A 27,384-nucleotide genomic window follows, 5' to 3' on the forward strand; every position below is an offset into this window, starting at 1 on the left:
TCTTCTTGTTCTTGTTCTTCTTGTTCTTCTTGTTCTTCTTCTTGTTCTTCTTGTTCTTGTTCTTGTTCTTGTTCTTGTTCTTGTTCTTCTTCTTCTTCTTCTTCTTCTTCTTCTTCTTCTTCTTCTTCTTCTTCTTCTTCTTCGTGTTCTTATTGATATTGGTTCTGTTTAATTTCTGCCTCTCTTTTTCTTCATCTGCGATCCACACCCAACCATAATAACTGCTTTTTAACACCCCCCCCCCCTGCTTCACACACATCTGCCTCTGGAAAGCATGTGCTGTCATCCCTGTTACTCCCTGTTACATTTTTCCAGAGGAAGGCTCAAAGCCACATCTCTGCTTACAAGGTGCTCATGGCGCCTGGATGCCTTTTCTAGTCTCATCTGCTCACTCGATGTTTAACTAAACTTGGTGAAGTTCTGTTAATCTCTGGATGTGGAACAAAAACTCACATGCTTAGTCCCATCTTAAAGTCATTTTCCTAGCTCCCTCGCCACTGCAGTGACAGAGGAATGTTACTGTCTTTTAACTTGCCTTTCTTTAAAAAACAAAAAAACTTCAATGCCGTGCAGGTCTTGAAGTTTTTCTTTTAAGTTTGATGTGTTTTATCTACAACTCTCTTTGCTTTAATATTACTGTTTCTTGACCTATCTCAGCCTTCCTGGTAATTGATCTGCTTTCTTGAAACATGGCATAAAAACATGACATAAAATCATAAACTGGAGATTTATTACCATAATCAGCTCCCCCTTCAATGTAACTCTGTCCTTTAGAACAAATTCTAACTTTTATTTTAGCAAGTATTTTTTAAAAATGTTTTCCATTATTGGCCCCCATTAAAAAAGGTCTTAATTCCAATTTCAGACAATTTACTAACTAAAATACAGTTGAATTAATTACAGCCCACAGTAGTTAAACACTGAAGAGCCAGATATTTTCAGGGATGGGGGATCTTAGGAGAGGCGCAGGGCATTCTGCATCTCTCAGATAGTTTCTTTCCTCATAGCTAATTTTCACCCCCTGGGGGCCTTTATGGACAATGCTGGCACCACTTCACTGATGCTAGATGGCAGAGAACCATTCAAGAGTCTTCAGAATGTGGTCCCGTTTTCGTTTACATTATCTTTACAGCACTCAAAGCACTTGGCCTATGCTGAACTAACCACGCAAATCCTACTACCCTGTACAATGCATTTCTTCTACAGCACATTTTTGCCAGGAGCCTCTTTTCTGTTTTTTTCTCTTTGATGAATTCTTCGAGTTTTATTTACTGATATGTGGACAGTCACTCAGAATTACTGTATTTTAATTGGTATTTTCACATTGTGCTACTTGTCTCACCAACAACCACCTGCCACCTATACATGATCAGGGGACGTGACTTCTTTAATAAACCACAGTGTCACTACTGTGGTTGGAATGGTAAGGTAGGTGCATCCATATTTGCAGGAATAAGATTTCTTAAATTTTACTTATATGTGTGTATTGTGTGTTTATGTGCATGTATACATTTGTATACATGTGTGTAATATATGTGTGTGTGTACAGTATTGTGGTGTGTGTGTGTGTGTGTGTGTGTGTGTGTGTGTGTTTGCTTTTACCCACAGAAGCCAAAGGAGGGCACTGGATTCCATGGAGCTGGAGTTATGAGTAGTTGTAAGCCACTCAACATGGGGGTAGAAAACTGAATTTGGTGCTTCTGGAAGAGTAGTTATTATACTCAACCTCTGAAACATCTCTCCAGGAGAAGTAATTTTAATGGAAGAGAAAAGCCGAGATAGTTAACCATCACAGGATTAAACCCCCAATTTATATAGACTTCTATCAATAATTAAAACACTTATAATTTCACATGAATAAACCCACCTTTAAAAAGTTATGATTACTTACATCCAAAGCTCAGGGTCGCTTCCGTGCTTCGGACCATCCCATAGTTATTTGACGCCAAGCAGTAGTATACACCAGCATCTTTCTGCTTGTCAGGGTTGTTGATGACAAGGTTTCCTCCCACCATACTGTACCGATCATTTGTCAGGTCAACATCCCCATTATTCATTCTCCATCTCAAGAAAAAAGACATTAATGTCACTCTGAAGGTCACGAAGCCCGGAAACCCCGTCAAGCTAACATCACTCTGAAGTGATTTAAGTTTAGCTCCATGTGAAGTGGTATTTCTTAATGACCTGCAATTCTGAGTATTTGGAAACATGCATAATAACTTAGCTAAGGTACATAAATGTAAGTGTGAACTCCTGACACATTCCCTCATCTTAAATGAGGTATCCTATAAGAAAAAAAAAAATGTGTTACTGAGTTTCATTCCAGAGATTAATTCCTTATTGTTGAGACAGGAGCACATTTGATAGCCATACAATGCTATGTAGTTTCATACACATCTAGATACATTATATACATTATTAAAACATATCTGCAGAAGAATTAAAACATAAACTGGCTAATAGCACAGTTTATCTGGCTAAATAGCCCAGCCATTTTCCAGTAAAACTAAAGGAAGCAGCAACTAACACAGATTCACCACCAGGGGGCGATCACATAGTTTAAATTACTCTACTGGGTCTTACCTCCTAGTTACAAGTAAGCAAGTGAAATCAGATTATCTTCAGCGTAGATTTCGTGTTCACTAGTGCCTTTCCACATTTTTTAGGGGCAACATTTGTGGAAGGCATTTTCCTCCACCATATATGCCTGTGTATTGTGGCGTCAATGGAAAATATTGTGGCTAACAATACCACCCGCTGAAGATAGTGTTATAAATAGAAGTCTGCTGGGTTTTGTTGGTTTCTGTTGTTGACGTCATGTTTTTGTTTTGTTTTGTTTTTTGTTTTGTTTGTTTTTGCATGAGTTGCTGAGAAGAATACATATAGAAAAGAGCTTTCATTTAAGATGATAGTAACAAATCATTTTACCCTGTGCCAGGGTCCATCTCTTAAAGCAATGTCCCAGGAAAACCGTCAATCAAGAGTCCCCATCACGAAGCTCGGGGGGCATCTGTGGATACTTTTTGGATGCCAAAAACATTTCTGATGCCGGTGAGGAGAGTGGTGAAAATGCATGGTGTCAGAATGTCTTTATAATTTGGGTCACTGGGACATTTCCCCATTCTCATCTTTCTGTCATCGTAGCTAATTTCAATAACACACACACACACAGAGAACACTATGTGTGAACGGCCCTGCTGGAACCAAAGCAAGTGGTGTGGAGTGACCATGACACAGGTTTCCTAGTCAGGCAACTTCAGTTGTTGGGGTTTTCCCCTAGTTTATTGGCTCCACGTTGTGTTTACTGCCTTGACTGCCTCTGGCTGTGATTGTTTGGGAGATCATAAAAATTTATGCCTCACTGTGTTTGGGAAAGCTCATTGTCTGTTTTCAGACATGGGTATTGAACCCCCTGTGCATGCCTTTAAATGTGTATTTTCATTTTAGTGCTTGCTGCTTGGGAGCTGGAGATGGGGAAAGGTGTATCGAGGTTAGGGAGTGGCAAGTGAAATCCCTGTTGTGCCTCTTACCTCTCAGGATGCCACCATGCATAATCCACCACCACAGAGCATGCTACAAATACAAAACTACTTTGTAAAGGACAAATTGCGTGATTACCTAAGGCAGTGTGGTTTGTCCATAATTCAGTGCATTTGAGAAACTTCAGGCGTTCCTCTTTACCACCAAACAAGTCTTTCCTCTCCTCTCCTCTTCCCCTTCAAGCTTTATTTTATCATCAGTGGCAGCCACCTCCCTATCAGGATTTAATATCTACTTGGCTCTGTCCACTCTCTATATTAATAAATGGACAGTCAAGCCAGATCAAGCTGGGGATTTTGTTTGGCTAAAACCTGTGGGGTGGAATCGTGACATATTTGCCAGAATACATTTCATTCATACTGCCTCTGTGTGGGGAAGGGCAATAGCCCTGCCCATGCTGTGTTCCTCGAAACACTGAGCACAGCACCTGCTGATTGGTTGCCTCCAAGCCAGTCTGGCGGCTGCTGGTGAGGACAGTGTCACTGGATCTGTATCACTGAAATAGGCTTGAGATTTTCACACTATCTGGAGGCTTTTTTAGAAACCATCACACTGGTGCTTTGGTCCAGCATCTGTGCTTAACCTACACAGTCAAGTCAATGCATCTAACTTAGTATTAAGCATCTTTTCCTGTAAATATGTCTGTGGATAAATCTCCTCCACAACCTGTCACTGATGCTGGCCCATGCCCATGACTGTGTGCAGAGGACATGGCAACAAGGTAAGTCTAACAACCAAATAATTTTTAGAACAAATGTGTTATTTATAATTTATATTGTGCTCCCGTGCATGAAATTGAAGCAATAAAAATAATTTCAGAAGGATGGTGATTTTATATCTAAATTCATATTTTACTTTAGTAGTAATCTTGTAATTATAGCCAGAGGCAAGAGAAAATGAACACAATTATAATTAAGTGGTGGGAAGGTGATATTTTCCCTGGTAATAACTTTGTATAACAATAGAAAGCTGCTTTATAGTAGGAAGAAAGCCTACTATCAAACACTTAATTATTAATTGATAAACTTCAATTAAGTTAGGTGACAATTGTCCACTAAAGTTCCATTTTCCCATCACTTCTTTTTCTATCATGGAAACACTTCACAGAAGAAATTCAAATTCATCGGCATCTAGTTAACTCTTAGTCTTCAATACAGTTCAGAGTGCTGGTACAACTTTATGAACTCTCTGCAGCAGAGAAACCAATTTTTACTTCTTACCAAGTTTTGATGATAGCATAGAGAAGTGACCCAGGAACATAGACAGAGTGATTCATTCATTGTTCAGAAGATAGAGGTATACATAAGACACACGTTTGTGCTAGGAATGCAGCTCAATGGTAAAATGCTCACCTTACACACATGAGTGTTAGGGTTGAATCCTGGCACTACAGGGAACTTTCTGTGTTGTCAGGGGTAGAGATTTGAGATCACTTGGAAAGGGTAAAACCTTCTGGAATTGCCTATGCAAACTTTTGATGTGTGTGTGTGTGTGTGTGTGTGTGTGTGTGTGTGTGTGTGTAACATTTTGTTTGTTTGAAAGCATCAGCTTATTAGATAATAGCAAATCTACCTGTATAATCTATATATAAATAAATTCTTACATATATTTAGGGAAACTACTATGCACATAAATATCATATAGTGTTTTCAATAGTGAGTCTGCCAGTATTTGAGTTGATGTCGATGGACCTTACAGACTTGTCTTAGAGATTTCTCTACAGATAGGAGGTTACAGATGGCACCTGCACTCTGCGGCCCCAACCCTCCATTCTGAAAAGAGCAGTGGGGTACATTACTTGTAAACTGGAAATGGGCTGGCTCGTGCCCGGCAGTTGAGTGAAACTTTTCCTTCTAGTGACTCCTCCGGGTAAATGGTATTGATTGGTTGCTCTTCAAAAATGGGTCCAAATCCTTTGTCCTCCTCAGAAACTGAAACAAAAAGAAGATAGTTTTAGAGTGTACCACGTTGTAAGTCAAAGGACTTACATCATGTGGTTGCCCCAAAAGTAATTCTTTTCTGCCTGTTTCTCATTGTTTCCCCAAAGGTACTGTTTGCCAGTTATCTCTGTACAGCTCCCTCTACACACACACACACACACACACACATACACGCACACACGCACACACGCACACGCACACATGCACCCACACATGTTCATGCCTCCAGGTCTTTGCATGAGCTTTGAGCTTTTCTACTTTCTAAACTCATCATCCTAATTTTCCTACCAAAGTTTGTACATCTGTGACCCAGCCACGGTGTTAATTCCTTCAGAAGGCTGCCTCCCATCCTTCCTATAGTCCCCCTGCTCAGGCTGTGCGACTTGACTTTGACTTTGGAGGCAAACTGCTATGTCACCACACTGGCAGTGTGTGGAGATAGGTGGCTTCTTTAGTCACTGTATCCTGCTACCCAGCTGCCTAGCAGTCTAGAATGCAAAGGTCCTTCAAGATTTCAGAAGATGAGAATAAAGCAATACGTGAATTCCTGAATGCTCCTTTGAATTTTCTTATCCCTGAACATGTGACCAGGATTCATACTCAGCCATTATCTGTGACAACATATATACAAATTGTGAGTATGGGAGATGATGAACAGGTTTGAAACCCATCACAAGTGCCCAACTTGGGAAGCAGTTGTCTTGGGAGTCTATACTCTCTGGAAGGAAGAAAAAAATGAAGCAGCAAGAAAGGTTGAAGAGGCAGGAGTCACCTCCATGTCACTACTGTAGCAGCATCTACCAACAACAGCCAGGAGCCATACTCTCTGAGTGAGATAGTAGTGAGCCAGGTGCCTCAAAAGGAAGAAAGTTCTTTCCTGAGATCCCTGCGGTGGCTCCAATAGAAGCAAGCCGTGGTTGACTCCCCCAGCTTGTGCCCTGTTATTGTTTGTTATTGTTTTGCCTTTGTTTCTGGTTTCGGTTTATTTAAGGCAGCCTCCTGTAGCCCAGGCTAACATCCCACTCCAGATTTTCCTATCTCTACCTCCCAGGTACTGGGATTGCAAGTGTGTGCCTACATGTCAGACTACCCCAACTTATTACTCTTTTTCCTCTTTTATTTAAAATACATTTTTTCAAAAATTATATTCTGATTACAACAGTCCCTGCCTCCTCCCAGTTCCTCCCTATCCAGATCTACACCTTTCCATCTCTCCTTAGAAAACAAACAAGCATCTAAGACATCATAATAAAATAAAATAGAACATAATAAAATAAAACAAAACAAATCAGCACGGAACAAAGGAAAAGAGCCAAAGAAAAAGCACAAGAAATACATATAGCCTTCAAAGACACACACATTCCCGCACACGAGAATCCCAAACACACAAAAACAGAAGCTATACTATACACACAAAGGACATATAAGATAAAAATAATAATTAATAATAATAATAGATGAAAAAAGAAAAAAAGAGAATATTCTGATTCCATATTGTAAGTCAAAGGATTTCCAAAGATGCCATTGAGTTTATTTTATATCGGCCATCTACTGCTGGGCATGGGGTCTACCTTTAACGAACTATAGAAATGATCCCTGAAAGTATAGTCTTGGGGTCTACCTTTAAGAGTGATTTCTTCCCCCAGTGAGACTCCCTTGAAGAAAATTAATCTTTCGTTTGCAAGTAGCTATCAACTGGGGGGAGCTTCTGGGTTAGGGATGGTGCCATGTGTCCATTTCTTTCAGTTCTAGGACCCTCTCTGGTACAGACTTGTACTGGCCATACGCACGCTGCCACAGTCTCTGTGACTTTATGCTTGTCAGACCTGCTATGTTTAGAAGGCCTTGTTTACTCGGTGTCTTCCACCCCACCCCACCCCCGACTCTTTCTCACTGTTTCTGCCTCCTTTGCTGTAGAGTTCCCTGATCCCCGAGGAAAGGGTTATGATTGAAACATCCCAATTAGGACTGTGTACACCAAGGTCTCACTCTCTACATAGTATTTGGATGTGAGTCTCTGTATTTGTTCATATCTGCTGCCGGAGGAAACTTCTCGGATGATGGCAGAACAAGACACTTATCTGTGAGTATAGCAGAATGTTGCTAGCCATTTTGTTGCCATGTTCCTTTAGTAATACTTGGTTTTCCCTTAGGTCCCTGGCTGATCTAGTCTCAGGTTCTCTCTTGGCCATCCAAGCAGTGTTGGTATGGATTCCATTTCATAGAGTGGACCTTTTATCCAATCAGATATTGATCAGTTACTCCCACAAGTTTGTGCCATTATTGTACCAATATATCTTGCAGGCAGGTCATTTCTGTAAATTAAAGGAACTGTATCTGGATTTGTATTGACATTTCTCCTTTGGTAGCACACAGAGAGCCTTGTAGTACCATGAATAGTAGTCTGTTGGAGTAATGGCTCTAGATAGGCACCAGCTCAACTTCTCCATGTTCAATGACTTGTGTATGTTCTGTCTTTAGTCAGTTTGTGGAGAACAATCAACAGCCTTGGCAACAGCCTGGGTTGTTTGTATGTGTGTGTGTGTGGGGGGGAAGTCCCCATGTTGCCCCTTTGGCCAACAACTTGATTAGATGTAACCAATTCCCAGTACTAAAAGCTTCATTTGTTGGTGAAAGATGCTCATTTGGGGCTCTCAGCTTCCTCTTTAATAGATGGTCTAACTTAAGCAGCACAGTGGTTTTTATCTTCTCTAACATTGACCTTTGAGATACTATCTGAAAAAAATATCACCTACTAACAGTGGTGAGGCCTTAACATTTTGAGATGTATTACCAATTTTGTATATATAATAGGAAGGCAATTCTGTAAAGAGCTTATGTAAATATTTAAAAATCTGTTGTTAAAGTTTTATAGGTCAAACAAAAATATTGTTGCATTTGTTTTCTTCTTAATGGCAATATTTTGAACAAATGGTGTGTGTATATTTTCCAATCCTCCATTAGTTTCTAAGTTCTATAAGGACAGATATGAAACCTTAGTGAGATAAAATAATGAAGCTAAGTTAATTTTCATATGAAAAAAATCACATTTAAAATATTTCAGTTTTCTTGTTTCCAGGATAGGGCTATACTGTTTAATGAACATATGTTGCTTATATTTCCAGAATTTTCTAGATTGGACACTGGATCTCCTGTGAGGCTTGTGGATGATTCTGCCCATGTTAGCTGGGAACTGAAACCGGCCCTTGAGAGCAGTAGTTATGGCTTCAAGTCATTGTCTACCATTGTCATGCTCAGCAGGAATCTAACCCCATCACCCACTATGGTGACTCCATGGTCCCCTCACTCAAGAGTAGTGCTCAGACTCAGAGCAAGAAGATAGTTTTTGGATAACACAGCTTGAGACTAAGCACAGGACCCATTGAGGAAGCTCTATACTCAGCCTACAGAAATGCATGCCTCTGTCTCTTGCTGCTCTAGGAGTGAGAAGACCCAGGTGACAGTTTTTGATGTGTTGGAAGTTTTATGGAGAGAAAGAGAGAGAGAGAGAGAGAGAGAGAGAGAGAGAGAGAGAGAGAGAGAGACAGAGAGACAGAGAGAGAGAGCTGTGAGATGTCTTTCTGTATGCTGTAAATGTGTGTGACTCCCATTGGATAACAAATAAAGCTGTTTTGGCCTATGGCAAGAAAGCTTACTGCCAGGCAGGAAATCCAAGCAGAGATACAGTGAGAAGAGTGGAGTTGGGGGAAACGCCAGTCGCCACCCAAGGAGCAACAAGGTGCCAGCCGACTGATAATGCCATGGTCACGGGGCAACATATAGATTAAGAGGAATGGGTTAATTTAAGATGAAAGAGCTAGGTAGCAAGAAGCTGAAGCCATAGGCCTATAATATAATCCTCTGTGTAATTATTTTATAAGTAGCTGCGGGACTAAGTGTGGGAGAGATTCATCTAGACTGCTGGGCAAGGCAGGACCAGAGAAATTTCCATTTAAGGTGGGGGCAGAAGGGAGGGAGGGAGGGAGGGAGGGAGATGGAGAGGGAGAGGGAGAGGGAGAGGGAGAGGGAGAGAAAGAGAGAGAGAGAGTTGGAGGGAACATCTCAGGTTACCTGAAGATTTAATTAACACATTTTCTTTTGACCTGTTTTTTTCTTAATAAAAATCCATTTTAATAAAAAAAAATCTTTCACTTTCCTATATCTAATGTAGCTCTCATAACTCTACCTTAGAAGTGATTATCAGATTTGGTTGAAACTACTGATAAGAAAGAGAAAGATCACACATGCATATTTGAAGGAAAATCTGCAGATACAAGAGAACCAAATGCTCCTGCTGCTCCCTCAGTGGGCTTTTCATGTTCATAGATGGCACAATCAGTCAGTGGCTAAAGCATAGCCTTGCCCTTTTCCTGGTGGAGCTAGTCCTCTGTAATCTTGCTATTTGGTTTGATTTCTAGAAAATTGAAAGTAAGATTGCAGTTTGTGCTCGAGAGTTATTTTTAGTCACGTTTCTATCTCTCTTGAGAGAAATCCCATTTTTTTTCATTCTGAAGTATGTCATCTCAATCTGTTGTTAGACAGAATTTTGCCTAAGTATGTTGTCAGATGAGTCTAAGAAAAATCTATTAGGAAATAAAGCAATGGCATCAAAATTTGAAAAGTCTATTATTAGAATTCTTACAATATTTACAATATCTCTCATCATGGAGTCAAGAGTGATTCAAGCTCTCTTGAAGCACAATGAACCTTCTACGTGGGGCAAATGTTGCTCAGCCCATTGCTGAGCACAAGCTCCCCTATAGTATTGGTCCTTTCTTCACTGAGATAATCAGGATGTTTAGGATTTGGTTTGAATACTCTAGCACCACTATCACTTAGGGCAATGGATAAAAAGTAACATTGCACTAATTTGACATCTGTAACAAGGCAACACTGGGAATTCCTTGCAACGGGTGTGCATAAGTCCAATACCTAAAAGGATGACAGGGATGGGATTAGCAGATCAGGTTATAGAGATTAAATTCTTTGCTTGGCTTTATGTCACAGGGAGAGTCCATCATGTCTTTATAGCTTCCTTGGGACATCAAGCCATTTCATAAACTTCTAAAAATGGCTTGGAATACTCTCAGGCTACTTCATGTCTGATGTACCCCAAAGGTATGGTCTGCTGTAGCTGAAGAGGACTCAGATTACCTCAGGCTATGACATTTCTCTCAGAGGGGTCTGGGAAAGAGTCTCTGGTTTTAAAAAGAGATAAATAAAAGAAAAGAGAAATGCTCCTCTTCACTTAGAATACTGCTCTGTCCAGATGTGACAGCCTAGCTGTGCAGTGCAGGGGAAGCTGGAGAGTGGCTCACTGCATTAACCACTTCTACATCATGGGCGGTAAAGAGGCAACTGTTGATTACTGGTGTTAAAACTTGCAATATTCAAAGGAGCAGATAGATTAGGGAATGGAAAAGAGCAGTCACAGGTAAAAGTATTTTTGTTGTTATATTGCTGTCAAGTAGATGGAATACATGGGATAAGAAGTACAGAGTTTGAAAATGACAAGATGATGATGATGATGATGATGATGATGATTATTAATGGTTTATTCAGACAGTGTATCTCTATGTAGTTCTGGGTATCTTGGAACTTTCTATGTAGACCAGGATGGGTTTGAACTCACAGAGATTCACTTACCTCTGCCTCTCAAGTGCCGGGAAAAAGGCTGTTGTCACAAACTCACCCCTCCCATCCCACGGGATGTATGTGTATTGACAGTGACAGCCATGAAGAAGGAGACATTGGCAATGGGGAGAGAAGGGACATTTTCTGTGTGAAATGGACTAAATGAAACAGGCCTGCCTGCACAAGAGAAGGGCAGGTATGGTAAGCCCTACAAACGGCAGCAGGACACAGTAATGCAGTTATGAGCGGAGAGTAGAGGATGGAGGAGGAGCCTGTGGAACTGTCTTCTCATCATTTCTAATCTCTCCATGTAATGGGAATAAAATCTGACATGTGAAAGTCAGAATGTTCAGGGATTTTAAAGATATAGGGAGTGAGGTGCCCTGAGAAATGACTAAGGAGAGGGGAAGTGGGTGTTCAGAGAAATGCAGTGTTTACTGGGCAGCCTCAGTACTCCACCCTGTGGTGATATTTTTATCTGTGTACCCCAATAAAGCTTATCTGAGGATCAGAGGGGGAAAGTCAGCCATTATATTAAACATAGAGGTCAGGCAATGGCAGCACACACCTTTAATCCTAGCATTTGGGAGGCAGAGATCCATTTGGATTTCTGTGAGTTCAAGGCCGCACTGGGAACAGAGCCAGGCATGGTGGTACATGCCTCTAATCCCAGCACTAACCATGGAGGTCTGGAGGTCTGTACAGACAGATAGAAAGTGATAGAGCTGGGCAGAAAGAGGAAGTGATGTAGCTGGGCAGAGAGAGGAAGTAAGAGGGCAGGGACAGAAAGGCATATAGTCATGAGTATACAAGAAGTAGGTCTCTGTAGAGGCTGAGGAGTTGGCAAGGTAAGGTTGGCTGTGGCTTGTCCTATTCCTCTGATCTCTCTGTTTTCCACCCCAATGTCTAGATCCAGGTTTTTTATTAATAAGAACTATTTAGCAATTTGTCTTACGTCACCCGACGTGAAGAGTCACAAATTTAACATAGGTGAGGGGGTCCTTAGTGATTACCAGCTGGATGCTAATTGAGCTTGGGAACATACGTATATATTATGTCTCTCCTCACAGATTCATCTTAATGGGGGGGGGGTCTTTTGCATGCTCAGAGGGAAGGTTGTGTGAAGAACCACAGGGAGAAGTTACAAGCAGCTGGAGGCAGACACTGTAATTATGCCCTCACAACCAAAGGTGCATGTGGGGCTACTGACAGATGAAAGGGACAAGGATTCTGAATATTCCAAGGGACCACAGCCCCACTAACACCTTGAGCTTGGGTTCTATTTTCTAGAGATGTGAAAAATAAATTTATGCTCTTAGTCACTGAGTGCCAAGTGTTTTATTACGTCAGTGCAATGAAATGCCTTCACTTATTTTTATAGTACTATAAATCCTAACCACAATTAATTACAAACAATTATCCTTTACTGTGCAGCAGGGTTTCCAATGGCTTTTTTGACAATAAAGTGCTTTCTAATGAAATTCCTGTTAATATTCTACAGAAATTACAAGTGTTCTTTTGTTTTTGTTTTTTTTTAAAAAAAAAAAAAAAAGACTTTTATCAGTTACCTTCTTTATTTAGAATCTGTGCCACTTCTAAATGTTAAAATACTTCAGGCTTCCTTATCTACAACTTTCATTATTAAGCATACCTTGAATCATCAAATGAAGAATACTTCAGTTGTTTTCTTAAAGAATTATTACCTTGTCATGTTTCCTACTTACGATAAAGTTTGTGAAGTCTAGCAAGCTATATCACTGGTCTCTATAATATCTACATGTAGGACTCCCAGCTCACGAGGTGGGAGGAGAAATGGCTTTGATGGTATTTGAGCTAATAATTTCTTGCCCTTCTCTTCTTTAAGCCTCCAAGTGGAAATCCTTCTCAGTCTGAATGACATCCTTTTATTTGGCATAGAAGTTGTCACACTGGATACTCAGCAGTTTGTCCTGGCCTTTCATTCTGTCATTCTGCAGCGGCTTTAGTGAGTTAGCAGTTACCAGCCACTGAGCACAGAGTCAATCAATCACTACTTCAGCTGCATCAGTGTTCTTTGAGGGGTTCTTGCCATAAGGAACCCTTTGGTTTTTACATATTAAAACCAGAAGCTCATAGGAGTTGACTAATTTATGTAAAAATACCAGCTTAGCCAGTGAGTTTCCAGCTGGAGAGGCAGAGCCAACTTGGTCTTCTTTTGACTGCCTCTACTTCAGCGGAACCAGTAATCACAGGAGACACTATACCAGCAGGATTGGTTGTTACATTCAGTACATCTCAAGCAGGAAATTGTCTAACATCTGTCAGCTCCTAATTGCGCCAAATCTTAAGGTTCCGAATGCACTAACTTTAGTTCTTTCTCTTGAAGCAAACATGAGGCTTGCAAAAAAGTTAAGCAATCCTTAAACACCAATTCAAATTTCACAGCATTGCATTGTTACAAAGCATCTAAGACAAAATGGAGACCCCACTGAATAGTTTTCATCTGCCCAAACCCGTGTGTGTGTGTGTGTGTGTGTGTGTGTGTGTGTGTGTGTGTGTGTGTGTATCTGTGTGTGTGTGTGTGTGTGTATCTGTGTGTGTGTCTGTGTCTGGGTGTATTCTTTCAATAATCAAACAACTTGTTTAATGATTTCAGAAAAAATTACCTTATAAGGATTTCTAAGTGACCCAACAGCAATCATTGCCTTCAAGTTTAGAGTTATCATAGCTTCAAGCAGAAATTAATTATCATCTTACAAAAAAAGCCATTTAATTCTTACCTCCATGACCATATCTTCTGTGCCATGTGAACTCTAAAAAAAGAAAAAAAAATATGTCAAGTTATTTTTTTTTGAGGTGTGTTTTCAAGCATGGTCAAAGAGTCAATGATTTGGTAGAAAATGCTCTTCACACTGAAGATTGATGCAACTTTACATCTGTGCAAATATTGTTTTCTTATTTTTACATTATATAGTGGTAGCACTAATGTTTGCAGTCAATGGCATTAGTATGGATTTGGGAGACTAAACACTTTTTATTTCATTTATAGTAAGATGTCAATAACTATATACAAGTTCCTTTTATGCATTATGTACACATCATGCATGCAATTATATATCCACATATGTGTGTGCATATCATTCTTGTGTCTATGTATATTTACCATTGATATTAAATTCGTAAGTATTAACTGAAGTAGGTTAGGAAAAGGAGGAACAGCTTGAGGACAAAGGAAGGGGAAAAACCCCCTACCTCCATTTCTGAGAGTCTTTTTTTTTTTTGGTTTTTTGAAACAGGGTTTTTTTGTGTAGCTTTGGTACCTGTCCTGTATTTCACTCTGTAGACCAGGCTGGCCTTGAACTCACAGAGATCCACCTGGTTCTGCCTCCTGAGTGCTGGGATTAAAAGCGTGCACCACCATCACCCATCGAGAGTCAAGAATTCTAGCACACCTGGCATTTGTTCAAGGCCTTTGCCTCCTGCCAGCTATAAGACCAGCTTTCTGGGGTGCCACCAGGACCCCTCTTTGTGCAAGCTAGTAGTGCCTGGATTGCTCTTATCAAACTACATTCTGATCCAAGACATATTTGGATTCATCTTCTATTCCTACTTAACAAAAAGAGAAAGGGAAAATTTTGTTTTCTTAGACACCCTGGGGAGGTAACTCAAGAACCGCCAACATGGTGTATATGTTTGCCACTAAGATAATTATGACTGTTCTGTGAGAACCCTACACCGATGCTCAAAGTTGTGATTTAATGGTCCTTAAGTTCCTTTCCCTGTATTTCTAATACACTCTGGCTCTGCTTTATAAGGGCTTGTCTTGAAATTATTTTTTGCCTTCAAAACCAAAGATCTGTTTTTACTTGAGTTCAGGTCCCTGAAAGATGGAAGGAAAGACCCAGGCTGCTGGAGGCAAAACATAAAGCTGTGGCTTCATTTCTCCTATTGTTGACACTAATGAAATTATTTTCACCAAATTATGGAATTAGCATAATAAAAATCACCATCTCCTCAAAAAACACAATAAAGACTAGCTGACCATACTGTGATCCCTGAACTTAGAAAAACAATACAGGAGGATCAAGTAGTTCAAGGTCATCCTTATATGCCCAGTAAGTTCAGGGCAGCCTGGACTATAAGAGACCCTGTATCCAACAAATAAGTGAACTAAGTAAATCGTAAGTGCAATAGAACAGTCTTTGGGTATGTCATAAAAGAGACTGGTAGAGATTCATGTATGAAATGTCTACATACAGGTACGTTTTCAGATGAATAGCAACTCAACAAGTACTCACTGAGCAAAAGTCATTGAGATAGAGGTTTGAGGAAAAAAATCAATATTTTAGGAAACATATTACTTTCCAGTAAAACTAGGTGTCTACACTTGTGGGAAATATTGCTGAATTTTGATATTTCCTTTGAAGAGAGAAACATGATCTTTGTGCTGAGAGCTCAAAGTGGCAATGTTACTCTTTATATGCATACAGATATCATAGAATATTTGGACGCTATTTTCCTAAAATTAAGTGAACAAATGAAAAATTTATCAGATTCAGTGTTGTGCTGGAAACTCATAATATCTACATGCTTTTTTTTTTTTACAAATCTTGTAAATCAATTATTAAACACAGCTATATAAACTTAATGCTAATTGACAAGTGAGTAAGTTTTATTAAACAGAAAAGGAAGACATTTAAAATGTTACTTTTAAATTTTCTTACTATATTATTCAAGGTACTGAAGTTCATTGAATTGTAGGGAGGTGGCAGAAATGACACTCATCTCTTTCAACTCTACATAGATTGTGTGAAGTTAAAATTGACATACCAAGTGTTTCCTTTTCCAGAGATACAGTTTACAGGTTTATGAGCATTTTACTACAGAAAGGAGGCTAAAGCTTACAAAAATCTTCATTGAAAATAAAAATAAAATTAAGGCCAATCTTAGCATATAAAATTTATTTACTAATATGACTCAGCCCAGATGTCAAAAGAAAGTATTAGTTCTACTATCACATGGATGATTTCATGGGAAAAAAAGGACACATATTGATTATATTCATGTAATTTCTGGAGAGTACACAAAGGCTTTTCTTTACCTCCTAGACAGGTCATAATGGAGATTAGCAGGAGATGGCTGGCCAGCAATGGCATTTTCATCTTCGGTTGAGTAGATGGTTCAGTTTTCAAAAATAAGGAAAGCTTTAAGGCAGTTGAGCACTATGAAACACCTGCATTGAGAAAAGATAAGAAAACAAGTTAGAAGCAAAAATAGAGAAATAGGAAAAGAAATGGAGGTGAGAAAAACAGGGGAGACAGAAGGAGAAAGGGGAGAGAATCAGGAGGAACAGAACAGGGAGAGGACTGGAGGGAAGGAAAAATGTGCAACATTTGGGGACAGTGATGTTATTAACGCCATTGTTTCATTTTTCTGATTTTAATACATTTGTAATAAGAGAACCCCCAAGGTCCCTTCCCTCCCAGAATACTGATGCTGATCAGAACTGGGCAATCTGATGATTTCTTTTCTTACTCAACACAAAATACACTAATCATCTACTGAAACAGTTGTATTGTCAACATCTTAATATAGATCATTTTAATGGATTAAATTTAGTTGAAGCACAGACAGAAAGATTAATTAATATTATTGTGATGCCCCAAGGCCACATAAGAAAGATTACCTTTGTGAGAGCTTTAGAAGCTTGGAGGATGACATAGAAAGACAGCCTTTTGATGTTTTGAAAAAAAAAAATTACCAGACATGCACAGCTCAGACAAGACTCAATGTAACCACCTTGTTGCCATTCTGTTCTTTTAGTTACTCATTCAATATTTTTTTTCTTATTGTAGAATGTCCCCAGACATATCTGTCAGCACACACAGTTTTGGTGTGTTCAAATCTTTAAAAGTTTGGGAGCCCTCTTTAAAAGCAAGGAAAAAGATCTCATAAACTAAGCTACAAAATTATCTAGTTAAAATATCTTGCTTTGGTAAGTTTTCAAAAACTAATGACCACGTGGTTACACTGCTAGATTTCACCAAGCACTTTAGAATAGCCTTGTGGTAGTGTGGGGGCACATAACTAATGTTTCATTGTCTCTGCATAAGCAACAGATATGAAAATTCAAAAGCAAGGTAGAAGTGACTGCTCTTAAGAGACTCTCTGGTCAGTGGCAAACAGACAGGATCATGAATCAGTGTAATGAGTTGGATTGAAGTTTGTGTGATATTCAACTTGAGAGAAAAAGGTTATCATTATTGAAAGTACTATAAACACAGCACTATGGCAAAGTAAGTGAAACATGAAGGTGGAGATACTGTAGCCCAAGATGTAAGATCTGCTAACTATAAGTCAACCATTCTATGGAACTCTTGGAAAAAACAACATATCATAGAGTGTGACAGAGATACTTAGTGAATAGGAATTTCAACTTGAGAGAATGTGTTTTCCAAGATTTACAATAGTAATACAGGATGTTAGACAGGAAGAAACACAAGGGGCCATCTGAAGTCAACACCACCAAGTGTGCATCATTTGAGACACACATATTTCTCTCAGCTACTTTGTGACATATGGCGTTATTTTGATTCATGGCATGTAAGATTCTTCTCACATAGTAATAGATGCCTCCTGTGTTGGAGACTCCCTTTGAGACATATGAATCCCAAGACGGCAAGTTAATATCTTCTGACACCAACAGCCTTGTGAATGGTCAGTAAGTTCCTGACAAGTGTCTTGGTTAATGGCTGATAATGTCACTTTGAAGGAGACAACAGTCACTTCCTTTATTCAGACAAGTGTAAAGCCTGCCTTCTGTAAGGAGAAAACCCTGTTTGACAACCTAAAGAAGAGCAGTCTAAAGTCAGATGGCAACAAGCCATATGATGGACATGGAGAGTTGATTTTAAAAAATGGGAAGGAAAAAGAAGACAGAAAAAAAATAGGAGGAATGACTCTGATGAGGTATGGACTAGACTTCCAAGGTCCCTTCCTTTATGCAGTTGCTGGCAGACTCTGTTAAACCTTTTCTGTAAGTTCCCTCAGCAAGCCTAACCCCTCTTTTTCTCTCATAGTGAAGCCTCTTGCCATACAATAGGCCATGGGCTCCAATGCTGAGCTTGACACTTTCCGACTTCTCTGAAAGCTTGGCTTTTCTCTATTTGTGAGAGCAAGAAAAAGGAAAGTACTATGTCTTTCAAGGCACTGGAATTTGAGATCACTGACTTTATGTCCACAATGATGTGATAGTGGAATTTATCCCCGTTGTTGCCAAGACATATGTAAAAGAAATACAGGATTATGTAATATTTAAAATATCATTGGTAGAAAATTAACAGCTAATTTTCAGGTATAAAATGTAATTTATCATAGATTCCTGGGAAGGCAAGAAATATATGTCTAGAAGATCTATATTAAATCTAGAACATTTTATTTATTTAATGCTTTTTTTCATTAAGCAGGATTGGCAAGAAAAATACTACTATAATAAATTATTTTTACTTCAATATATGAAAGATAAGAAGAATGAAAACTAATTTTTTCAAGAGGAAAGGGATTAGTTAAATGTCCTGAAGAAAAAAAAAAAAAAAGATCAGATTTGTTTAAGTGATGCATGATAACAATAGTATCAAATATAGATATAAATGAAAAACACTGATATTGACTGGTTGTATCAATCTAAGTTTGGAAATATAACAAAATGAGAGTTTTGGTTTCAAACCCTCCCATAGGGCTTTGTATAATATTTAGGGATAAGTTCTTTGGTGAAGAGAAAGATAGAAAAAAATGCAAACAGGTAACTGTGTCAAGATTTTTGTTTCTATGAGATAATCATTCTCAAATAGGATCAGAGCCCATCCCTGGTGCATGAGAGGGCTTTTTGGAGCCCACTACCTGTGATGAGACACCTCCTGCAGCTGTGAGGCAGTAGGAAGGGTCTGGACTTGCCTCTATAGGATGTGCCTCCCCATAGAAGGCCTTGCCTTCTTGTGGGGGAGGGATTGAGGGGTGGGGTAAGAGGGGAAGGCTGAGGGGGCAGGAGGAGGGAGATCTTTGGTGTAAAATGAATGAAAAAAATTCTTAATAAAAATATGAATAAATAAAATATGTGCAAAGCAAACCATACCACGTGAAATTCAATAGCAACAGTAAACACTGAATTTTATCACAGCTCTAAGGAATTTCATATACAGTGTAAAAGTGGGAGAAGGGCCATAGGGCTCACAATTATTCAGAGTTGAGGGCAGGGGAAGTTGCTATAGTTTAGTCTTGAGCAAAAAAGCAGCAGTGCTTATCAAAGAGAGTAAGTTGGCAAACAGAGGGCAAGAAGGTAGAGAGCCCGCTGTGAACTCATCCTTGTGGCCTTTCCTTTGGACCTCTTGTGAAAGGAAGGAGTCTCACACTTACCCGTCAACTCTACAGGTAGTCTGGAAAAGTGGGGCAAATACAGAATTAGCTGCGCCCACACAGAGCAAGTGTTCTAGAAAATTAAATAAAACCTCCTGAAAATTAATTTCTAGGTCTAGACTGTTACTTTGCACTCCCTTCTCAGAGATCAAAGGACTAGGAAGACATGGGAAGACATAGTCTAATAGGGAAGAGAGACCATATCTTACCTCCATTTTACCCCCAACCACTGGGCAGCTTGCAACATTGGGATACTTATGCAAACTCTGGCCCTCAATTTCTTCAAATATTAAATATGGAATCCGGAACGACTCTGAGTGCTGTGTGAGAGTGTTGCTGTGAAATACTTACTCTGAAATTACTTGATGCATCACAGTTCTTAGTCTACTAGTGCTAGGTGTTCAGTTAGATAGTAGCAGGATTAGAAAACAGGACTAGAGTCCTTCATCATAATCAGCAGATGGTGAACTGTAAGGCAAGGCCTGGAACTGCAGGACTGGTCAGAGGAGTGGGACCTAAGTCGAATTTCTGGTCCTGGGTGGAGATGTCATGTTCTGAACTGTCTGGAAGTGAGAAAGGAGCTAGTTCCCACAGCATGTAAGAACAGGGTCTGCAGCAAATAATGAGTTAGTCATATAGAAAGTGACTCAGTTAAGAGCCTACAAAACAAGTGATTGAATGAAGATGAGCATGACATGTGATCACTCCTCTGATGTAACAAGTGGTGCATGGTCACTTTGCTGAGGGCTGGGGGGTGGGGGTGGAGGATGCTCACAGAATGACCAATCTCAAGTAAAAATTACCTCAGTATCAATTCAGATCCTCCTGTAAGTCTCTTAAAAGGCACTAAAGTAGGAAGTGAAGTAGTATTCCTCTTTGGGACACCAGGCCCCCCCTTCACTTCAGGAGTTCTTTCTTGTTTTTCCTTAACAAATCTGTTAGCTCTGCTCTCACTTCTTATGTGTTTTCTTGCTGTGAGACAATGAACCTGAAAGCCACTGGCTCTCAAGGGGTGGTTTTGTTTACTGCTGGACACTTGATACCCCAGTTCCCCAAGTTCAAGTTCCCCAAGAGCAGAGAAAAGCCTAGCTGCTCTGAAGGAATCCACATCATTAGGACTCTAGAGGATAGCTATATGAATTAGGTTCAAGGAGTCTGAAACCTTACATGATGCCTGCATAGGTCTGAGAAAGGGCAAGGCACTGCCTCCTTCTATAAAAGTCAACCTGCACCAGATTGTCAGAACGGATTCTGACAAACTGAGCAACCTATGCTTGAACACCCATACTCAACAGGCCAACTAAAGAGACAAGTAATAATGAAATGGTAGAAAGGAGATTTATTCAATATGGCCGAATTGGGAAGAGGAACAAGGAGACCTAGTGAACACATTCCCCAACTTCACCACCAAGTCCATCCATGTTGTTGTTATATGAGTTTTAAATTAAAACTAGAAGATAAGAGTTAAACATTGTGTATATGTACCACATTTTACTTATCCATTCTTCAGCTGAAGGGCATCTAGGTTGTTTCCAGGTTCTGGCTATTACAAACAATGCTGATATGAACATAGCTGAGCAAGTGCCCTTGTAATATGATTGAGCATTCCTTGGGTATATGTCCAAGAGTGGTATAGCTGGACATCATGAGGTTTGCAGGCAAATGGATGGATCTAGAAAAAAATCATCCTGAGTGAGGTAACCCAGACTCAGAAAGACAAACATGGTATGTACTCACTCGTAGGAGGATACTAGATGTAAAACAAAGATGACTAAACTGCTACTCACAACTCCAGGAAGGCTACCTAGAAAACAGGACCCCAAGAAAGACACAGGGATCGCCCAATGACAGAGAAATGGATGAGATCTACAGGAACAACCTGGACGTGAGTGGGGGTAATGAAGGGCAAGGGTCAAGAGAAAGAGAGCTTAGGGGAGCAGGAGATCCCAGCTGGATCAAGAACAGAGAGGGAGAACAAGGAATAAAAGATCATGATAAATGAAGACCACATGAGAATAGGAAGAAGCAAAGTGCTAGAGAGGCCCACAGAAATCCACAAAGATACCCCCACAATAGACTACTGGCAATGGTCGAGAGACAGCCCTAAACGACCTACTCTGGTGATAGGATGGCCAAATACCCTAATTATCATTCTAGAAACCCCATCCAATGACTGAGAGAACCGGATGCAGAGATCCATGGCCAGGCCCCAGGTGGAGCTCCAGGAGTGCAATTGGCAAGACAGAGGAGGGTTTATATGAGCGAGAATCATTGAGACCAAGGATAAAGCACAGGGACAAATAGCCAAACGAATGGAAACACATGAACTATGAACCAATAGCTGAGGAGCCCCCAACTGGATCAGGCCCTCTGGATAAGTGAGACAGTTGATTAGCTTGATCTGTTTGGGAGGCATCCAGGCAATGGGACCAGGACCTGTCCTCAGTGCATGTGCTGGGTCTTTGGAACCTGGGGCTTATACAGGGACACTTGGCTCAGCCTGGGAGGAGGGGACTGGACCTGCCTGGACTGAATCTACCAGGTTGAACTCAATCCTCGGGGGAGTCTTTGCCCTGGAGGAGATGGGAATGGGGGGGGTGGGTTGGGGGGAAGGAAGAGGGGGGTGAGGGGGGAGAACAAGGGAATCTGTGGCTGATATGTAAAATTAAATTAAATTATAAAATAAAAAGAGTTAAACATAACTAAGCAGTCCTCATCAGTGTGGTCCCACTCAGTGTTGACCTATAATTGCCTCAGTTCCAGTGTCTTTTATAAGGTGACCTCAGCCATTTTCTTCTCCCAGCTTTAGTGTCGTAGGAAAATTGTAATAACTTAGGTTCTATTGCTTCAAGAGTCTAATGACTAAAAGGATACCCATGTATCACTGAAATACCTCTATTCATGCCAGAATGCTTATATAAGCAAACAGGTGTGCCAAACACTTGGATAGGAAAAACATTCCCCTCCCCAAGCAAAGCTGTCCATTCTGCACACTTTAGAAGTATATAAAATCTTCCTAAAATGAAGATTCACATCATTGTTCTTTTGGTTATGGTCCACCCTTACCCTCGAGAAAGCCCTAATATCTTGATTAAAAACTTCCTTTCTTCCCTATCATCTACAATAAATGTGATGTGTTTCATCTGAATTCTTATGACAGGGATCAGAAGGGTCAGGCTGCTAAGGGAAGTCTAGACAAGATTCTTCTCACAGTAGGTCCATCTGGACAGCAAACATGTCATTCATGCACTTTTCATTGCTCTTCTCTCATTTTATATAAATGAAGGACTGAGTATATGCCTACATTCTAAGCCCTTCACAGAATGAAATTTTAATTTTAATTTTCTTAAATAATGATAGGATCATAACAATAAACAAGAAGAAATGTCTCTTAAGCTTTGGGATTTTTTAAGTATTACCATTGCCTGGAAACATACTCTCAAAGAGTCTCAATGTTTTACCCATGTTCAAAGATTTTAGAAATGAAGTTGCTTGAAGTCTGTCTCTGAGTTTGAACATTAGCACTCATCAGATTAAAGTTCTGTCATTGTTCATGCCTCTCTGTGGTATGCCATGCCTTTCTTCCTTCCCTTTAAAACGCTGCCACTTCAATATCAGTTAATCATCAGCTAGGCAGCATATAATTTATCCCATTAAATGGGATCTTGCTGGCTGGGTGTAAAAGCATCCTTGACACCTTGTCCATACATTTGCTCTTATTAGTGATTTATTCTATTGTGTTACCCATAGTCCTGTCATTTGTGACTCCCTGATCACATCCCTCAGCAGCACAGTGAAGCTAATCTCCCTCTTGAGTAAGGAAACTACTCCAAGTATTTATCTCTAGGGGACACACCACAGGACACATCAGAGTGGGCTCCTCAGCCTCCATGGGCCTCACAGTGTTGGAAAAATGAAGCAGCAGAAGAAGGAAGCCATCTTCTCTGACACAGATTGTCAGATACAGAGGCAGCCTCATTTCTACCCAGTAACTGAAGGGAGCAGACTAACAAGAAGCAGGAACCAGGGGTTGCTTCCTTTCCCAGAGGCTGCACTGTGCTGGCTACCTTCAAGAATTCCCTGGCCTTCAGGGCACCATGGCTTCTCACACTACCAGAAAAAGCCTGATGCCAGTTCCTGCACTGGTTGCTGCTTCAGATCTTCCTAGCCTCTAGATGTTCTCAGGTACACCAGGTCAAAAAAAAAAAAAACTGCCACCTTAGTTTGCTCAAAGAAATTAGGAAATGAAAATGGGTACAAGAAAATTGATTTATTTATGGTTTGGTCAAAGAAGAGATGGTGGCCATCATACAGTTTATGTAAAGCTACAAAACAAATACTAGAATGTACACAAATTTAACTGAGAGACAGGCACTTGGGCCCTAGCTTGCCTCCAGATTCTAGGATGGAGACAATTTTTCACTCAAGTTTGGGTGGAGGAAAATGGGGATCTCAAAGATCCCAACATTTAAAAAAGAGAGAAAAAATCCCCATCTATTCTGGGTCGGGCAAAGTTCTTTGTCTTTCCTTCATTCCTTTGACAAGTTTAAAGCTGTAGCCCTTTGTTTTGGAGGCCAGGTTCAAGCTCCAGACTTCTGAATTCTTGAATGCCAGGATCACAAAAACAGTGGCAATATTAGAAGGACTAGGACACATAAGTGTAGCCTGGGAGCAAGGTGGGCACTTTGGCATCATATCCAAGACACCAATGACAGTGAAAATGAGGTGTAAGCCTGAATAAGAGCTTCATGTAAGAGGCACATGTAACAAGTAAATGTGAGAGAGTATGTCTAAGTAAGTGACCCACCAAGAGTCCCAAACCTCCAGCGAGTATCTAACCTCATCCCCCAGCTCTCTGGCCCACTTTATAGCTTAGAAATGCTTTTTTAAAAATAACTCGTTTCTGTTGCTATTATTAACACATACATCCCTGATCCAATTCATTAAGCCAGAAAAATAGAAATTGGAAATCCTAGTAGGCAACCTCTGGGTGTACATCTTGTCTACAACACAATAAACAAAACTTAATTCAAAATCAAATACATTATCATCCAAGGTGTTTCTGAAAGCACTTGACTCTACAGTATTGTGTGATGTCATTGTAGACTTCATTTTGAATAGAACACGTGAGTTTGACACTTACAACAACAATGCCCTGTAAACACCTTGCTTCATATTTGAGGCTAATATTTTATGGACTTCTGTGCTTTTTACTGAACATACAAAGCTAACTGCTTCATAGCAATGTAATTTCTCTGTAAGGAAAAATAAATTTAAAAAAAATTCTCACCAGCATTTCTTACCATATAGCAAATTGGTATGTTTTTGGATGGCACTGTTGACAGAAAACTTGATTTTAAAAAATGCTGAATAGCTGGGCGGTGGTGGCGCACGCCTTTAATCCCAGCACTTGGGAGGCAGAGGCAGGCGGATCTCTGTGAGTTCGAGGCCAGCCTGGTCTCCAAAGTGAGTTCCAGAAAAGGCGCAAAGCTACACAGAGAAACCCTGTCTCGAAAAACAAAGAACAGCAAAAAAAAATTGCTGAATGTATTTGAATTTCATTTCAAAATGTGTAAAATGAGTTCAGTATACTTCTCTTATGGATGCAGAAACCAGGCATCTACTCTTACAAAACTGTTGCCCATGATGACTCCCATAATGTCAGAGATCATATGCTACCTTTCCAAGCTAAAACTACCTCAGCAACCCCTCACAAATTAACACAAAGGGTCTCCATGACTGAACTTCTCACAGCACCTAGCTGAGCTGTAACAGCTAAGCTGAGTGAATACCAGGCACCGGTTCAAATTCTTCCTCATCAGAGGTATACCAGAACACTACCCTCACTTAAAGGAAACAGGCTGAGTTACATTGAAAACCAAACAGACAGGATCGGTGAAGAAATTCCTCACATCGTGTGTGTGTGTGTGTGTGTGTGTGTGTGTGTGTGTATGTGTGTGTGTGTGTGTATGTATGCATATGTATATATATATATATATATATATATACTTATGTGTCTATATCTGTATACAACTTATAGTTGAAACACTAAAAAAAAAAAATAAATAAATAAAAAAAGTACCTTGAGATCTGCAAGCAATAAACACCAAGTCCTATACAAAGGTAGGGCTAACAAAAACACAGCCAACTTATCAAGAGAAATTCCAAAGTCAAAGAAACTTTGAAATTATGTATTTCAAGATTTGAATAACTGCGGCTGTCATCCCAGACTACTACTACATGCTGCAAAACTGTCATGATTGAAGGAGGTAGTAAACCATTCCATGAGGAAACCAGATGAAAGAAACCTAAACCAGAAAGTCTTAGAAAGGACACTGAAAGACTCTTTCAGACTGATATCAATGATAGGCACATTGAAGAAGAGACCAGAAAAAAATCCCAGACTCTAGAACAGGTTAAACCAATTGGTAATAGGAAAAGACAAAACACAGCTAAATAAATAAATAAATAAATAAATAAATAAATAAATAAATAAATAAATAATAAATAAATAAATATTCAATAATAACAATGAACATTAATGGTCTCAATTCTTTAATCAGAAGACACAGATGAAAAGATTATATTAAAAATCAGAACCCATGTATTTTGCTGCCTTCAAGAAGCAAAACTTGCATTCATAGACAGACACTACCTTAGGGTAAAAGAATAGGAAAAAATTCTAAGCAAATGAAATGAAGAAACAAAGAATGTCAGCAGACTAGTATCTGACAAGAGGACTTCAAACAATGCCAATATGAAGAAGCAAAGAAGGTGGTGGCATTCTGATCAAGGAACTAACCCATTAAGACATTGTGAGTGTAAACAAAGACTCAGCAAATACAAATGTATCCACTTTTATAATACACAAGTAGATGTAAAGACACAGATTAACCTCAATAAAATATTAATGCACAATCCAGTTCCCATCATTATTAGGTCATTCTGTCAAAAATAAACAGAAAAACAGGGATTCAATGATATCATATAGAAAATGGACTTAAGAGTCAGCTATGTAACATTCCATCCTCAAACTGCAGGATACACATTTTTCTTAACAGCTGATGAAACTTTCTCTAAAATAAGTTATATATTGGGACAGAAGGCAAATCATTGCATATATAAGAAAATTTAAATAATTCCCTCAATTCTAGCTGACTAGAACTGAAAACAAAAAGCAAATAAATAAATGAACTAGAGATCAACAGCAAGAGAAAGTATAGAGCACACACAAATTTACTGAGATTAAACAACATACTACACAATAATTAATTGGGTCATTGAAGAAATGAAGAAAGAAATTTTAATACTGTGTTCAATTAAAATGAATATACAACATACAAACACCTATGGGATACAATAACAGAAGTTCTAAGAGGAAAGTTTGTACTCTTAAATGCCTACATTAGTGAATCAGGCAGATTACAAATAAAAAATAATGTACCTTAGAGCCCTGGGAAGAGAAGAAGCAGCTAAATCTCAAGTCCTCATATGGGAAGGAATAGTTAAGAATGGGGCATAGACTAATGGAATAGAAATTTAAAAAAATACAAAGATTAAAAAGAAATCCCCAAAACCATAGAGTTAGTGCCTAGGTGGGCTAAATGAGATTGAAGCAGTAATAAAAGCTATCTCATGTAGGTCCAGGCCTAGAGGGAGTCACTGCTGAACTGGACCCTCAGTGAAGACCAGTGTTTCTCAAACTGTTCTCTAAAATAGGAGAGAAAGGAGATGGTCTAGAACCTCTGCAGGAAGTCAGTATCACCCTCATTCCAAAAGAGAAAAAAGAAAATGAAAGAAAATTACAGCCCTGATGAACATAGATGGAAAAATTCTCAACAAAGTACTTGTAATTCAGATACAGGAACACATCAAAAAG

General features: G+C 39.5%; 1 protein-coding gene across 4 annotated transcripts in view; it reads right to left on the bottom strand.

Annotated features, from left to right (window-relative positions):
• The window catches only part of Cntn1 (contactin 1), a 315,808-nt gene that overhangs the window by 122,437 nt on the left and 165,987 nt on the right, over positions 1-27,384 (bottom strand). For all 4 annotated transcript variants that reach the window (XM_028869263.2, XM_037197418.1, XM_028869261.2 and 1 more), the window contains exons 2-5: positions 16,195-16,326; positions 13,874-13,906; positions 5,339-5,471; positions 1,892-2,064 (exon numbers count right to left, since the gene is read on the bottom strand). In XM_028869263.2, coding sequence (XP_028725096.1) covers positions 1,892-2,064; positions 5,339-5,471; positions 13,874-13,906; positions 16,195-16,255 — 400 coding nt within the window. In that variant the 5' untranslated portion in view covers positions 16,256-16,326. The remainder of the gene's footprint in view (positions 1-1,891; positions 2,065-5,338; positions 5,472-13,873; positions 13,907-16,194; positions 16,327-27,384) is intronic.

Source organism: Peromyscus leucopus, chromosome 20, assembly GCF_004664715.2.
Source record: "Peromyscus leucopus breed LL Stock chromosome 20, UCI_PerLeu_2.1, whole genome shotgun sequence".
In the NCBI taxonomy this organism is placed as follows: domain Eukaryota; kingdom Metazoa; phylum Chordata; class Mammalia; order Rodentia; family Cricetidae; genus Peromyscus; species Peromyscus leucopus.